Below are 16,474 nucleotides of genomic sequence, written 5' to 3' on the forward strand. Positions count from 1 at the left end.
AAGGTCTAATTCAAGCTAGGAAGCAGACAGTTATTTCCATATTTCCTGTTGATTTGTTAACTTAATGCGATGGAAACTTGCTGTCTGCAAAAGAACCCAGTTCCCTTTCTACCTCAGGTTAATGGAACAAGTTTAGTTGTTTGAGGTCTTTAATAAACTAACTGGCTTAGAGACAATCAAAGCTTAGTGCGCTTGAAAACCTTTGGTATTGTGTGGGGCTTCCATTTTGGCCTCTCCTCAAAATTCGGGTAATTGGAACACATTTCAAATCAATTTATTTGTTAACAGATAACAAATAAAGTGGACCCTTTATTATGAGTTATAGAGGGCATGGTTTTGAAGCAGCACGTCAAACACAGATTAAAATTCATACATGTGGGGCTGGAGATATGTCTCAGTGGTTAAGAGCATTGGCTGCTCTTCCAGGGGTCCTGAGTTCAATTCCCAGCAACCACATGGTGACTCACAACCGTCTATAATGAGATATGGTACCCGCTTCAGGTGTATAAGTACACTGTACACTGGTACACTGTACACTGGTACACTGTAATACATAATAAATAAATAACTCTTTAAAATAAAATTTACACATGATATTGACAGTATATGCCATATCTAAGCTGGTATTTTCCAAGCATAATATAATATACACACTCTCTCTCTCTCCAGTTAATTTAAAAGTATGGCCTAATAATGTTTATTATTAGCTCTATTATTATTATTACAGCAGTATTTCCTAACCTGCTATCAATCAATGAAGCTCAGACACCTGTTATATTTTTAAATAGCCTTAGTTAACCTGGGACAGGGCAGATATTAATCCCTTAAACTACCTCCCATATTGGGGCAGGCATCTCATACCCTGCTACAATTTCATGCCACCTGCTTCTAATAATTTCTATCCAGCTACCTCCCATCCATAATCCCAAATACTTGTTCATTGTCTCCGTCTGGGCCAAACGGTCCATCCATCAGGCCATGTGCTTCTTCCTCCTCCACCCATGGTGCCAACCGACTTCCTCCTGTTCTTCTTCCTCTCTTCCAAAAGCCCTCCAACCTTAGCCACTTCTATCCCATTTGCCCTGCCCAGGTGTGTTAGCTTTTTATTGGAAAAAACAAGGTTTTACACTAGAGTACATGAACCTCTAGCACTCTTTTTTTTCTTTTCTTTTTTCTTTCTGTCTTTTTTTTTGTATTGGAAATGTCTTTTTTTTTTAATTAATTTATTCAGATTACAAGTCAATTGTTCTTTTCTTTCTGTCTTCTTTCATTCTTTTCTTTTCTTTCTTTTGTTTTTTTGTTTGTTTGTTTTGTTTTTTATTCTGGACTCACTATGTAGACCAGGCTTGCCTCGAATTCATGAAGATCCACCTGCCTCTGCTTCCTGAGTGCTGGAATTAAAGACACGTGTCACCATGCCCAGCTGCTCTCTCTCTTTCGAGACAGGTGTCTGTGTATAGCTGTGTAGCTGGCCTTGAACTCACAGAGATCTCCCTGCCTCTGCCTCCTCCCTGAGTGCTCTAATATAGTTTCTCAAATCTGCATATCATCTAAATAACACTTAATATTTTCCTTAAGCTAGATCACTTTATAAAACATAAATGCTCTTATTTGAAAAGAAATGTTAAACAGGAAAGTTAAATGTCTATTTATAACAGTATAAATAGAAGATAACTAAAAATAAACACATGGAAGCAAAATACTGCAAAGTTCCAGCTAGATACAATTATCTGCTGAAAGTCTGAATTTTGTTAAAAACAGAGAGATACAGTTAGAGGCAATCTCTTTTAGCCTCATTTGTGTGACCAGAGGAATGAAAGAGAATTAAAAATCTTTTGACTTTCCCGAGCTTAGATTTGGTGTTATTATTTATTTATTTTGCTCCCCACTATTCCAGAAGTATATTTCATAAAGCTGTTCATGCACTCTTAGGTGCTACCCAGGATACCTACCTTGTGCTCTGAGAGAAAGAGTGAAAGAGGGAGGGGGGAATGGCGGGGAGAGATCTCAACCAGGTCCTCACAGCACCTGCCTTACATTTAACTGGTACCCAGTGTATGTGTTTGGTGCACAAATCTGTGATGGAATATAATTCAGACATAAAAAAGAAATGAAAGCTGAGCTTAATGGCTCATACTTGTAATCTCAGCATTTGAGAGACTGAGGCAGGAGGATGGCCAAGAGTTCAAGGCCAGCCTTTGCTACAAGACTCACTTTCATGTAAGATTGATTGGGACAGACACTGGAACTCTGGGCAGAGTGCTGAGAGTTGGAGGGAAGAGTGGATGGATAGAGCAGGAACTCCACGGTGAGACCATCAAGGCATGGGGCCCTGCACAAACCGATATGTCAGCCAAGGACTACACATGCAGAGAACCAAGACCCCCTGTTCAGATGTAGCCAATGGACTGCCGATTCTCCACGTGGAGGAAAGAGGGGGCACTGCTGCTGAACCCTTGACATACACTCAGATGCCCATGATTTGGTCACTGCCCCTTGGCAAGACGGCCTAGTGGGCGCACAATGGAAGGGGATGCAGGCTATCCTGATGAGACTTAATAGCTGTTGCCAGAGGTCTAGGGGAGGGGGACAAGCAGAAGAGGGAGGGAGGATGGGAACGGGAAGATAAGAGGGAGGGGATAACAGTAGGGAGGTAGTGTGAATACATTATAATAAATAAAATGTATATTTTAAAAATCTGGGCAAGGGGCTGGAAAGATGGCCCAGAGGTTAAGAGCACTGGCTGCTCTTCCAAAGGTCCTGAGTTCAATTGCCAGAAACCACATGGTGGCTCACAACCATCTATAATGAGATTTGGTGCCCTCTTCTGGCATGCAGTTGTACATGTGGACACAACGCTATATACATAATAAATACTTTTTTTGGTTGATTTTCTAGACAGGGTTTCTCTGTGTAGCCTTGGCTGTCCTGGACTCACTTTGTAGACCAGGCTGGCCTTGAACTCATAGCTATCCACCTGCTTCTGCCTCCTGAGTGCTAGGATTAAAGGCATGTGCCACCACGCCTGGCACAATAAATATTAAAAAAAAAAAAAAGTCCGGGCAGAGGAAGGGGTTGCTGCAGAGACTGATGCACCAAGCAAGGACCTAGAAACTCTGCTCAGATATAGTAGATAGGCAGTACAGTCTCCTTGTGGGTCAGAGACAGGGTTTTTCTGTGTAACCTTGGCTGTCCTGGACTTGCTTTTGTAGACAGGCTGGCCTCAAACTCAAAGTGATCTGCCTGCCTCTGCCTTCTGAGTACTGGGAATAAAGGTGTGTACCAACATGCCCAGCTGGGATGTAAGAAATTTAAATTGCAGAACAAATAGGTAATTTATATTGTTAATCCCAATACATGGGAATAGCTCTGAGACTGACTGAGACATGTCTACGCATAGAAAATGTTTCTTGTTGATTACAGAATTTATGCGATTTCTTATTAGATGCCATTCTATGTATGGCATGAATGTTTGTTTACAGATGTCTTTCTTCTTCTCATGCAAAGAGCAGAGAACCAGCCTTAATTGCTATGTGCATCATGCTCACCTCATACATTTATAATTTTAGGACTGTATTATGCTTGTGAGAAATTATGTTTTCAGAACAAAAGAACTGGACATTGAAGCTGGATCAGACCTGACAGGACTCATTCCTCTCAGTATGCTGGATGCTGACATCCTCCATCCTTCATGTTCCAGTCTCAAGCACTTCAGTTATTGTTACTCATCAGAACAGGACAGCTCCCAGGACAACTTCGAAGAAAGCTTCCGATCCCAACTGGTCTAGCATTTCACACTGTCACACACAGGACTTTTATTAAGCCTGGAATTTCTCAACATTTAGAAGCTGGACCACAAATGCTATTCCTAGCTTGTTAAATCATTTTTCCCAATTTTATTTAGGCCACTACAAAGGTATTGTTTGTCCCCAATCAGCTGGAAGAAACCTTAAAAGAACAATGCCCCATTTCCCTTAAAGGGGGTTGGGTAGATATTTGGTTGCTTTCTTGGGCTACAGATGCTTATTTTCATTGGGGGTTGGTTATAAGTTACTATTGGTCTTGTTTAGAGATAAAACGAGGTTGGACTCAGGGATGTCTCTCTTCTCCTTTATCTTTCTTTCTTAGGTTTGGAGATAGGGGCTGAAGAGAAAGAAGGGGGAATATAGAAATATATAGAGATGATAGGACAAAAAGTAGATTATTGAATCTATTCTTCAACACAAGGCCTTAATTGCTGCTCACAAGGTTATTTTTAATTCATCGGTATAGAAATTTGTATATTGATGCAAAATAAGTTTAATTTTGATACATTGGTATAGAATTCAAATTTAAGATTATTCTTCACACATTATGTATATTTCTACTCTAACATGAGGTACTGTGCCCACACAACTCAAGTAGAATATAAGGTTTACCTCCAATACTTTGAAAGTGCTATTGTGGGCTGTTTAGGATAGTAAATTGTACAAGTTAATTGTTAGATGATCAAGTCAGGTCATATCAATTACTAGTCTATATTTATCACAAGAATACACATCCTAGGTGTAACAAATAGATATGATTCTATAGATAAGGTAAAATAGTTAGATAAAGTCTTCAAAAACCTCAGAGTCCTACAGAATATGACATTTAAAGATGTTTTCGTTGTTTTAAGGATTCTTTGACAATAGGATTGGTTAACTCCTGGCAACACCCAGCCTACCTCAAAGAAGACGATGAGCATCAGGGAGCCTCCTTATGGAGATGGCTTTTTTTGAGACAGGCTCTCAACTCTGTAGCTCAGGCTTGCCTGGAACTCACTGTGTAGCTCAGGCTTGCCTGGAACTAGAAGTAGTCCTCTTGCCTGTACTTGCCTCTTCTCTTCTTAGTGCTGAAATTACAAGTGTGAACCCAATACCTGTCTGGCAGAATTCGCTTTTGTGGTTATGAAAACATCATGTGGCTGGGCATGGTGGTGCACGCCTTTAACTCAGCACTTGGGAGGCAGAGGCAGCTGTGAATCCGAGGCCAGCTGGGGTCTACAAAGTGAGTTCAGGACAGCCAGAGCTACACAGAGAAAAACCAAACAGCACCACCACCACCACCACCACCACCACCACCACCACCACCACCATCATGTGGTTAGTAGAGCTGAGAATTGTAGAACATTAGATAATTGTAGATTATGTTAATTTTATACAACTCAGTAAACAACAACAACAAAACAAGGAACTAAAATCTGGGGCTGGAGAGATGGCTCAGAGGTTAAGAGCATTGTCTGCTCTTCCAAAAGTCCTGAGTTCAATTCCCAGCAATCATATGACTACTTAAAATATTTATAATGAGATCTGGTGCCCTCCTCGGGCATGCAGGGGTACATGTGGCAAAACACTGGATACATAATAATTAAATCTTAAAAAAAAAAAAAAAACTGAAACACAAGATCCATCATTTTAAGGCGCATTAGAGACAGAATGGTTGAGGATCATTAGCTCTACCTCTTGGAACAGGTGGCATTGGGCAAATTAACCCTGCTTGTATTCTAATCTATGAAGTAGTAATGACACTGTTGGAAAAACCCATGTCTGAGCAGTCTCCTCCAGTGAGTACTACACAACAGAACCATAATGCAGACCAGGCAAACATGGAGCAGCATGTGAACTATACCATCTGGAATCATGTCATCTTTCCAGCTCCTTTGGAGTCCCTTAAGGGGCCGTTTCTCTGTGCAGCAACCCTCCTCCCCACAATGAAGGATGTACTCAGTTCCCACTTTATTTAAAATAAGTTGGCTTGATATTCAAATAATTAAAAGCCCTCCAAATTTCCTTCTCCAAGCAAAAGAACTTCAGATGAGCCTTTCTTCAGTTGAACTCTCTTCCATTCCTATTATGGAGGAGGGCTGAGAAGCCTTGGAGGATGAAGGGAAAATCAAACTATCTACAATTGAACTATCTACAATTGGCTATCTATATTTCAGAGCTGTTGGTGCTTAGTCCCAAAGCACACAACAGAAACACAAATACTATTTTCAAAGACTTTTTATGGTCTCCATCCTGTTACTCTGTGAATCATGTGAAGGCCCTGAATTTCGTGAAGAAAAAGTTTGTTCTCCAGAAGGTTCAGAGGAGGAGAGTGTGAGTACAGCTGAGGTAAGATTTGCTGAGAATGAAGGTGCACCTTTTTTGCCTCATCCTTTGTCCCTTCCAAGTGGGAAAAAGGACACATCTCCGCGAGAAGAGAGAATGAAAGAGATGTGAGAGTGGAGGTTACAGGGTTTCTCTGTGTGACAGACCTGGCTGTCCTATCACTCTGTAGACCAGGCTCGCTTTGAATTCACAGAGATCTACCAGCCTCTACCTCTCAAGTACTGGGATTAAAGGAGTACACCATAATGTGATTTTCTTTTTTAAATAATTTATTTTTATTTTATGTGCAATGGTGTTTTGCCTGCCTGTATGTCTGTGTAAGGGTGTCAGATCTTGGAGTTACAGACAGTTGTGAGCTGTCATGTGGGTGCTGGGAATTGAACCTAGGTCCTCTGAGAGAACATTAAGTGATGTGTGTGTGTGTGTACATAAATATGTGTATATATCACACACATATATACATATATACACATACACACACAATTGATTGTGACAATGTATCATGAAGGCAAAATTGTGCTTCTATTTTTTGAGACCTTGTTTCAGAAAACAAGCAGTGGTGGCCAAATGGCTCAGTGGATAAAAGTGTTTGCCTCCAAGCCTGATGATCTGAATTTTATCTCTGAAACTGACATGGTGGAAGGAGAGAACCAACTCTGCAAGTTGTTTTCTGACCTCTACCACCCCCAAAAAATGTAAAAATAATTTCTTTGAAAACATTTTCTAAAAGAAATGCTTTAAAACAATAAACCCAAACCCACGAAATTCTGGCTGGCTATGTCCTTTGAAATTTCATGTGATATTAAAAGGCAGGGCTTTTTGGAGGTGAGTAGGTTATGAGGACAGGGTATGCTTGAGATTAGGGCCATGTGAGGACACAGGAAGGAAGTACCATCTATAGAGGAAGGGACCCTCATCAGACACACTGCAGAGTTCCTGGCCTGCAAGACTGAGTTGGGGACCATTTTTGTGGTTCACAAATTACTCAATTTATGGTTTTGTTACAGAAGCCTACATGGCTGGTAAGACAAACCATAAACAGAATCTCTCCCCCTTTGAAACACAGAGAGGGTAGATTCAGCCTGGGGAGAAGACTTTGTGTTTTTTGTTCAGATCCTGAACACACAGGGTTATGAAGGTTAAGCTATAAACAACAGACACTTTCTATGAACCAATAAGTGCTCCAGGAGCAGAATCTTCTCAGTAATAAGTGGAAACTGGCCTCAAACATTCATGACATTGTATAGACTGTACCATGTGGAGCTTGAGGCTTATTCCTGCCACTCCCAAGTCCTTGCTAGATGGCATCCTCTGCCCATAGAGGGAAACACAAGGGATGAGCTCTCTAGCCACATTTGCCTGCCCAAAGCTGGGGTTTGAGATACTGCTTTGGCAGGGATAGATGTTTAAGTCAAATTGATGAATAGGCTGAAAGACTGTAGCCTATTTATTTTACATTACTGTAAAAAGAAAAGTCAGTCTGTGTAAAGCATTATGTTATTCAATATCCTAGGTATTCCACAGATTTCATTTAGCATGTAACTAGGTAGCCGAGGCTTCAATGAGGGAAGAAATGGGTTCTTTTTTCCTGAGACATATAAAATATCCACATACACAGGATGGCTCATTTTAGATGAGTAAAAGCTTTTTACTAAGGTCTCTAAGATCATTAAGCTTAGAGTCTGGAATAAAAGAATGTTTATATTATTGTAGTGTTAAGGTTGCCTTTCCAGCCTGCTACTCCTAGGAGTCAGCTAGCTAGTTCTAAGGGCTTAGCCTAAAGGCCCATTCAGTTTATCTTGCCTCTTCCTCTAGAAGAAGTTATTGGCCAGGCATGGTAGTACATGTCTGAAATCTCCAGATACAGGAGGGAAGACAAAGGATCTTCCATGAGTTTTAGAGGACAGTCCAGTCTATACAGTAAGTCTAGGGCTATGTAGCCAGACCCTGTTTTTAAAGAAAGAAGATAGCATTGACAAGGTGGCTCAGCACATAAAGGCCCTTGCTGCCAAACTTGATGACCTTTATTTGATCACTGAAACTCAAATGGTGAATGGAGAGAAGACTCCTCAAAGTTGTCTTTTGGTTTCCACATGCATATACACAATGAATGTAAAAACAATCAAGACAGAGAAATAGCCCTATTTCTTTCTAGGTACTATTTTTTTATATTTATTTATTTATTTTACATTTATGAGTGCTCTATCTGCATGCCAGAAGAGGGCATCAGATCCCAGAATAGATGGCTGTGAGCCACCATGTGGTTGATGGGAATTGAACTCAGGACCTCTGGAAGAACAGACAGTACTCTTAACTGCTGAGCCATTTCTCCAGCCCCCATATTTCTTTTTTTTTTTTTCCAAGTTTTAAACAATCATTTAATCCAGGCCCCATATTTCTTATGATACATCTGTCTGTTAAGAGTTCTTGGTACTAAGAATAACAAGTGGACCTGTTTTGGTGGGGCTAGCTCCTGTCTGATGCTGATCATAGAAAGGCAATCCTTTAATAGCCGGTGATGGTACAGATTTTTTTTTTTTCGAGAAGGGTTTCTCTGTATAGCCTCGGCTGTCCTAGACTCGCTTTGTAGACCAGGCTGGCCTCGAACTCACAGTGATCCGCCTCTTGAGTGCTGGGATTAAAGGCGTGCGCCACCCCTGGCTGATGACACACATTCTTATCTACACACTAACAGAAACATCACTTTTTTTTTTTTTTTAAAGTACATTACTGGAGCCAGGTGGTGGTGGCGCTTGCCTTTAATCCCAGCACTTGGGAGGCAAGAGGCAGGTGGATCACTGTGAGTTCGAGGCCAGCCTGGTCTACAAAGCAAGTCCAGGAAGGCCAAGGCTACACAGAGAAACCCTGTCTTGAAAAACCAAAAATTCAAAAACCAAAAACAAACCAAACAAACAAAAAGTACATTCCTGGAAGAAAGCACATTTTCTGCCATGATTCTAAAAGCACAGAATTAAGGTTTATGCCTCTACTGTGTAATATGAATATTTTGTCTCCACCTAAATGTATTGATTGTCCAGCACTTAATGAGATGAAAAATATTGAACTTTCTATAAACCACTTGGGGGTAAGGATCTTTTGTTTCTCTCAGGCTGAAGATTGAATTAAAACCAGCTTATCTTGTTTCCTAGTTCTAAACTTGGGCGAGTGACAGAACTACTAGCAAGAGACAGCTCAGAGGACAGAGGTCTAACCAGAGAGCTGGTTTTTCTAGAAAATACAGACACCCTTCTCCCCCCTCCCAGACAGGGCTTCTCTGTCTAACAGCCCTGGCTGTCCTAGACTGTTTTGTAAACCAGGCTGGCCTTGAACTCACAGAGATCTAACTGCCTCTGCCTCCTGAGTGCTGGGACTAAAGTCATGCATGCCTGGCTCAATACAGACCCTTCTGTGACCCTGGACCCAGAGGCCAGTGCAGCCCCACCTTCCCCCTTTAAACTTTGATCTCAACGGGAGGTGGGGATTTGGAGAGCTACCAAACATGATCTAAGTCGTACCTTCAGGCTCTGAGAGGGCAGAACTTATTTATATTGGTACTTCTTAACTTGTCTACTTGGCTCCTTTTTGTCCAAGAAATCTTTAGGTATATAAAATTGTATTTACTGATAAAAATCACAAAGAAATTTCTTATTTGTGTTTCACAGCTGTTATTGGTTAGTATGACATTATTTGTCCATTTAAGAACTTGAAGGCTGGAGTCTGAGGGATTCAAAGTTCAAGATAATCCTGGTCTACATAGGGAATTCAAGGCTAACTTGGGCTACAGAAATAAAAACATCAAAAACAAACATAAAAACAAACCACAGGCCGGACTTGGTGGCACAGGCAGGTGGATCGCTGTGAGTTCGAGGCCAGCCTGGTCTACAAAGCAAGTCCAGGACAGCCAAGGCTAATACAGAGAGACTCTGTCCCAAAAACCCAAAAACGAACGAACAAACAAACAAACAAAAAAGAACAAAAGCCAAGCCACAAACAGAAATGTTACAATGATCATACTCTGTACAATTAATAAAAAGTGAGCCTACTTCAAAGAAAGGTATTAATAGAAAAACATGATGTGACAGAGCCTGGCAATATTTTAAATGTGAAATTTGGTGACCATAGGGTCCTTTCAGAGTGGGAAGGATGTTTCTGGGAACCCTCTGCCTTACAAGTCCCTTTTTATTCACATTTCTGGAATTGTCATGGTGCCTGAGACCATTTCCTTTCCATTGGCAAAGTCCTCTGTATACATTGATACGCTAGCTCTTTCTTACTCCAGAGTTTGTAGTCCACTTTCTTTCCTCCTGGTGGTGAGGGAAGTTGCCTGCACTGCCTATAGTGTTTGGCAAAGTAAAGCCTGAAAGAAAAGACTTAAAAAGTAATTCCTTTCTCCAGCTGTTTCCCGAGGGCCTGTAGGTTGATAGGTCAGGACTTCAACTGTAGTAGGATTCAGAAAGCCAGTGTAATTATTGAGGAACAAGGAATATACACTCTGGAATAAAGACAGAATGTGGTTTTCCAGAATAGCAATTTCTGTTTACAAACACTCTGACCAAGCAGCTCTATCCATGGGAGACAGGGCGCCTGTTTCTTTTGCATTTTTAGCTCAGCTGATCCAGTGTGCCTTTCCTCAGCTTTTGTTTTCCCTCACAGAACCCTCACTTCCATTTCCATTCTTGCTCTCAGCTGGCTGTCAACAACTCCCTAATTAGTTACTGATACCTAACTGATGACTCTAAAAACAAACCTATTTTTCAAGGGGGACTGTTAATTATTATTGCAGTTAATTGAAAGGAATGAAATGATCCCACTGAAATATGAACGGGAATAGAAAACTCCCTAAAATCTTATCCATTTAGTAAACTTCCTGCTTTGCCTTTTGTGTGTGTGTGTGTGTGTGTGTGTGTGTATGTGTGTGTGTGTGTGTGTGAGACAGGGTTTCTCTGTGTAGCCTTGGCTGTCCTAGACTTGCTTTGTAGACCAGGCTGGCCTCGAACTCACAGCAATCCACCTGCCTCTGCCTCCCAAGTGCTGGGATTAAAGACGTGCACCACCACGCCCAGACTTGCTTTGCCTTCTTACAAGTTCACTCTGACAACAAAACAACATTCAGAAGCTAGTCATGGCATCCAGTCTTCGCCAGGCCGAAATCAATTCATGAACTCTGATCTGTTTGCCAGGTTCAAATCCTAGGATTTGTTTGTTTATAGATAGACAGGGTTTCTCTGTGTAGCCCTGCCTGTCTTGGAACTCACTCTGTAGACCAAGCTGGCCTCCAACTCTCAGAGATCCACTTACCTGTGCCTCCTGAGTGTTGGGATTAAAGGTGTGCATCACCACTGCCTTGCTCAAATTCTAGGATTTTTACTTACTAGTGTCTAACCCCAGGAACGTAATAAAACCTTTTCTTATCTACAAAATAGAGCTATGTTCCCTATATAATCCGGATGTTGTGTTCAAGTTGATAATCCATGTCAAACAGCTAGCACAGGCCTGGTCTCCAACTAGGATTGAGTAAAAGCTATCATTGTTCCATTTGTGTCCTAATTTCCTCACAGTGGCACAGATAACTTGACCTACAACCATTTATTTTGTAGGAAGGATGCATCACCCTGTAGTTGACAAAGAACTGAACAGGCTAAGACCTACCTACTTGCTGTATCTGCTGGTGCTCTCTCTGGATCTGTTTCATATCTGTAAAATGAGACAGGCAGGGCTTTACAGAGTTGCAAACAGGAGTGTTTCTATCTACCGGAGAGGTAAAACCACTGTTGACTTGGGCTTGATATAAGAAAGTAAAGAGTGGTGGGGATTACAGTTAATAGAACTTTGCTACTCAAGAAGGTGATGGTCGTTGGTTGTGGTAGCTCAAGTCTGTAATCCCAGCACTCAGAGAAGCCGAGGAAAAGGGATCTCTGTGAGTTGGTGGCCAGCATGGTTACAAATAGAATCCAGGGCAGCCAAGCCTACAAAGAGAAACTATGTCTCAACAAACAATCAAAAAACAAAAACAAATGATCAAACAGACACAAAGTGATGGTCTATTTCCTTTCAGGATTGACAGAACATTGGAGTCTGACTAAAACAGAATTTCAGGACCTGCTATAGAACTACATCTGCATTTTAACCAGAATCTGCATTGTTAAAAGATCTCTAGGACGTTTGTGACAGGTTTCTATGTAAAAGCATTCAAACTTGGTCATTAAAAAAATGTTATGAAGCACCAACAATGGTGGCATATACCTTTTATCCCAGCACTTGGAAGGCAGAGATATGCAGATCTGAGTCTACAGCCTGGTCTACAGAGCTAGTTCCAGGACAGCCAGGCTACACATAGAAACCTTGTCTCGAAAAACAAAACAAAAATGTTATGGCGATGAAATGTGGCTTAGTGGTTAACAGCACTTACTGCTCTCCCAGAGGACCCAAGCAGCAGGGTCAGGAGTTCCAGGTCAGCCTGGGTTTTGTGAAACACCCTCCCCCGCCCCTTTTTTTAAGGTGAAAATATGTCAATGAAATAAACAAGCATTGGGCTGAGTCAGGCCTAGGCTCCTGACTAATGGCCACTGTAATTAGGCTCTATGGCCCTGCCCACTTTAAGAGTCTTCTTCTTTTTGAGAGAAACCCTTTCATCACGAGTTAGGGTTCTGGGCATGAGAGTTTGTACCAAAGGCTAAGCTTGGGTTGCTGAGAATAGTAATTCCTGTGGAGCCAGGTGCTCAAGTTGTTTGCTCAACTCTCTGCCTTCTGACAAACTTATTAACTCTGTTTGTAGACAAGTGAGAGGCCCACTGATGAAAATCCATATTCAGGGAAGTGGTGGCAGCAGATATACCCACCAGGAAAAACTATTATGAGCTGTTAGAACTAGCACTGGTCTGGTGACCACAATCTGAAAACGCCATTAGCTCCGATGCTTAATGACGTTCTCCATTTCTCTTGGCACCTCCCTACTTCCTGGCAGCTCTGGGGACATACGGTTTTTTCCTTCATTTGGACACAGAAGCCTCAGACCTAGTTTCAGAACGGATATCCGGCAAGGCCCAGAGGAGGCAAAGGCCTCATTGTTCCCTGGGGCCTGGCAGCCCCGCCCCCAGCCCTTAGGACTCTCCTCCAAAGACCCCAGGTGACCGGAGAGACAGTTTCCCAGGACTAGGACCTTTGGGGCAAGAGGAGCTGGGATCAGATCTGGAGCCCGACGTTCTGAAAGTGTAAGGAGCCAAGTGTTCCAAGATAAACAAGCCTGGAATTTGAATGCTTTTCCACGCCGGCTTGGCGCTGGCCTGTTACTCATTAACATTCCCACAGCGGACTCGGTTCCTTATGTGTTTTTAGTAACTCGATTACAATAAGTTTGGTTATAATGAGAATCCCGGAGTTTTGGGCTCCCAGGCTTGAGAAACTGCTCTGTGCATGAGGATTTCGAGAGCCCTAGGCTCCCGCTTTCTGGTTCGCCTAGACGCGCCGTCGCTAGGGGGCGCTCAGGCTACGCAGCTTGACACAGGCCATCGTCGGGTCGCCCCGGGCTGGCGAACCCCTTGCTGCCCAAAACAAAGTGCACCTTTGTCAGCGACTTGGCGCGTGTGAGCGGCAGACGGCGGGCCTTCGCCCGGGTCTCAGCTCACTCCTGGTCCTCCCACACCAGCGTCCCGCAGCCGTGGCTTGTTCTTTCCGCTTTCTGGGATCTTGGCGGGACAGGAAAGGGACTCTCTGCCCCGGGTGTGAGGTTCCACCTTGGCCGAGTCGTCTTTGACTCTCCTGTCCGGGAGGCTGGGCCGCCTGGGCTCAGCGCCACACCAGTCGCAGTCTCCGTCCGTAGTCTCCGCTCAGTAAAGCCCCCGCCCCGTCAGACCCTGGACTACAATTCCTAGCAGTCCTTGCGGCCAGAGCTCGCGGTGGGCGGTGCCTCCGGGCAGGCGCCTGCGCGGTGCGGCTGCTTGAGCCTGGAGTACCACACCCCCGGGAGGGAAACGAGGGGAGGTTGAAGCATCCGAAGCATTAAAGCATCTGAGGGAGCCGGAGGGGAGGAGAATGGAGTGACAGAGACGCGCGAAGGGTGGGGGGTGGGGGGGGAAAGTGTTGAGGGAGGGGGGAGGGGGGACACAGAGGGAGGAAGAAGCGGCGGCGGCGGTTCCTCGGTGCACAGGGGGAAACTCTGCGGGCTCGGAGCAAGAATAATGCGGTAGCAAGGCGGGCTGCTTGCTTCTGGCTTTAGCAGCAGCGGAGGCAGCCCGAACAGCGGCAGCGGCAGCGGCATCACCCTAGACGCTGACAGCCCCGCCGGCCGGCTCTCTCGCTGACTGCCGACTGTCAATGGAGCTGGAAAACATCGTGGCCAATACGGTCTTGCTGAAAGCCCGGGAAGGTAAGCTCGGATGGTTCGCCGCGGGCCGGGGTGCGGGTGTCGTGTGGGCAACGGGCGTGCAAGATGCTCGCAGTGAGTTGGTGCGAGCGGTTCAGCTTGGAGATCTGTCTGCAGATGTTGAGGGGATCCTGCCTTTTGGGCTCAGAAGGTTAGGGTTGGGGTAGAGGCATTTGTAGAGACAAGTTATGATGCTAAAATATCCTCTAGTTTACAGCTGAGCCTTAGAAATCGTGCGATCTCCGCAGCTGTTGAAAGGGCAGTTGGAAAAGCATTCTTTTAGGAGAGAGGGGCAAGAAAACGTGCCAATAAAATAGCTTTTGAGTTGGCCCGGGATGGTTTTGAGAGTGTGAACTCTTTCTCTCTCCTCCCCCACTCCCCGTGTGTGTGTGTGTGTGTGTGTGTGTTGTGGGATTGAAATTAGCAGAAGCCAAGTCTTTGCTTGCGCAGGCTGAGTTGATAAAGTGTATTGGTGGAAATCATCCTCTGGGAAAATTTCTTAGGGAAATCCCGTCGTCGTGTTGAAGGAAGCCTTTTAAAGGCAAAGTAAGATGTTGAGGAATTAGCCAGTTTATAGAATAATGAAAGGGCGACTCTACAAATCACTGAGAAAATAATTCAATTTTTCAGAGTGGATTGTTGTTATTAACCACCCCCAACCCCCACCCTGTGGTAAGTAATTGTTCCATTTTGGCTCAGTTAAAGGCAAGTGTGCTGCTGTTTAGATGCGTTTTGCATGCATCTCACTACATTTCCTGCATTTAGCTGTCAGGAAATAGCATCCAAATGGAATGGGTAAGATCTTAATGAGTGAGTAATACCTGTCCTGTTGCCATACATTTGACTGGAGTTGGAAAAGTGTGGGGGGTCAGAAACTTAGATGTCCTAAAAGGTTTGTGTTGCATGAATGTAAACATACATATTTAGGAAAACTTGGAATTTATGTAAAATCTCTTTTGCCAAGATTTGGACTCTGGTGTTTTTGCAACCATTTTATAAGAAGGGGGAGTGTTATTTCCTTTCCTGGGAGGAGGCTGTATTTGATATCTAGGGCAGACTGAGTTAGGTTTTGCCCTTTAGGAGGATTCTCGGTAAGCAGGGTGTGAAAATGCCATCCCTACTTCTTAATGTTCTCATGCACCCGCTCTGATGAATGAAGGAAGACTTTCTGGCCAGCAATAAAACAACTCGTGTTTACCCAGCCCATTCCATCACCTTGTGGCTCAGTACGTGGTGTGCGGCCAGTAATATACAACCTACCTTGGGCTGAGTTTCAGCAACTCATCTTGGCACTTTCAGGTCACTTGTCACCCTAAAGCAGCCACCTGGAAGCTTGTTTTGGATGTCCCCAAAGAAGGCTCTGAAAACTGAGTAGAGTTTCAGATATTCAGGCCTCTTTCCTCTGTTGCCCTTCACTCTTTTAATTTTTATTTATTTATTTATTTTTACGAGGTTGTGGTGGGCTATTATTCGTTGACTTTGGGTTTTAAAACCTGAGATTTTTCTCCTCACCTCTATTAGCCTTTTGTTGTTGTTGTTGTTTTTCAAGACAGGGTTTCTTTGTGTAGCCTTGGTGCTTTGTAGACCAGGCTGGCCTTGAACTCACAGAGATTCCCTGGCCTCTGCCTCCCCGAGTGTTGGGATAACCACCAAGCTGGCTCTAATCTGGCTTTTTTTTTTTTTTTTTTTTTTTTGGTTTTTCGAGACAGGGTTTTTCTGTGTAGCCTTGGCTGTCTTGGACTTGCGTTGTAGACCAGGCTGGCCTCGAACTCACAGTGATCCGCCTGCCTCTGTCTCCCGAGTGCTGGGATTAAAGGCTTAACCTGGCATTTTTAATGAAGTAGAACTAGGTGAGGCAAGCTCTTCTGGGGCTGTGCAGCGCCTGGAGGTGAAGGAGAAAGCTCCTGCCTGCACGCCTTTGCAGCCTGCCACCTAGTGGTGGGACACAATAGCACATCTCAGGACCCCCGGGTTGGGCAAA

General features: G+C 43.6%; 1 protein-coding gene across 1 annotated transcript in view; it reads left to right on the forward strand.

Moving 5' to 3' along the window:
* Positions 1 to 14,228: 14,228 nt before the first annotated feature.
* Positions 14,229 to 16,474, forward strand: part of Grk5 (G protein-coupled receptor kinase 5) — a 188,291-nt gene continuing 186,045 nt past the window's right edge. The window contains exon 1 of the mRNA XM_051146878.1: positions 14,229 to 14,496. Coding sequence (XP_051002835.1) covers positions 14,445 to 14,496 — 52 coding nt within the window. The 5' untranslated portion in view covers positions 14,229 to 14,444. The remainder of the gene's footprint in view (positions 14,497 to 16,474) is intronic.

Source organism: Acomys russatus, chromosome 5, assembly GCF_903995435.1.
Source record: "Acomys russatus chromosome 5, mAcoRus1.1, whole genome shotgun sequence".
NCBI classification, from domain to species: Eukaryota; Metazoa; Chordata; class Mammalia; order Rodentia; family Muridae; genus Acomys; species Acomys russatus.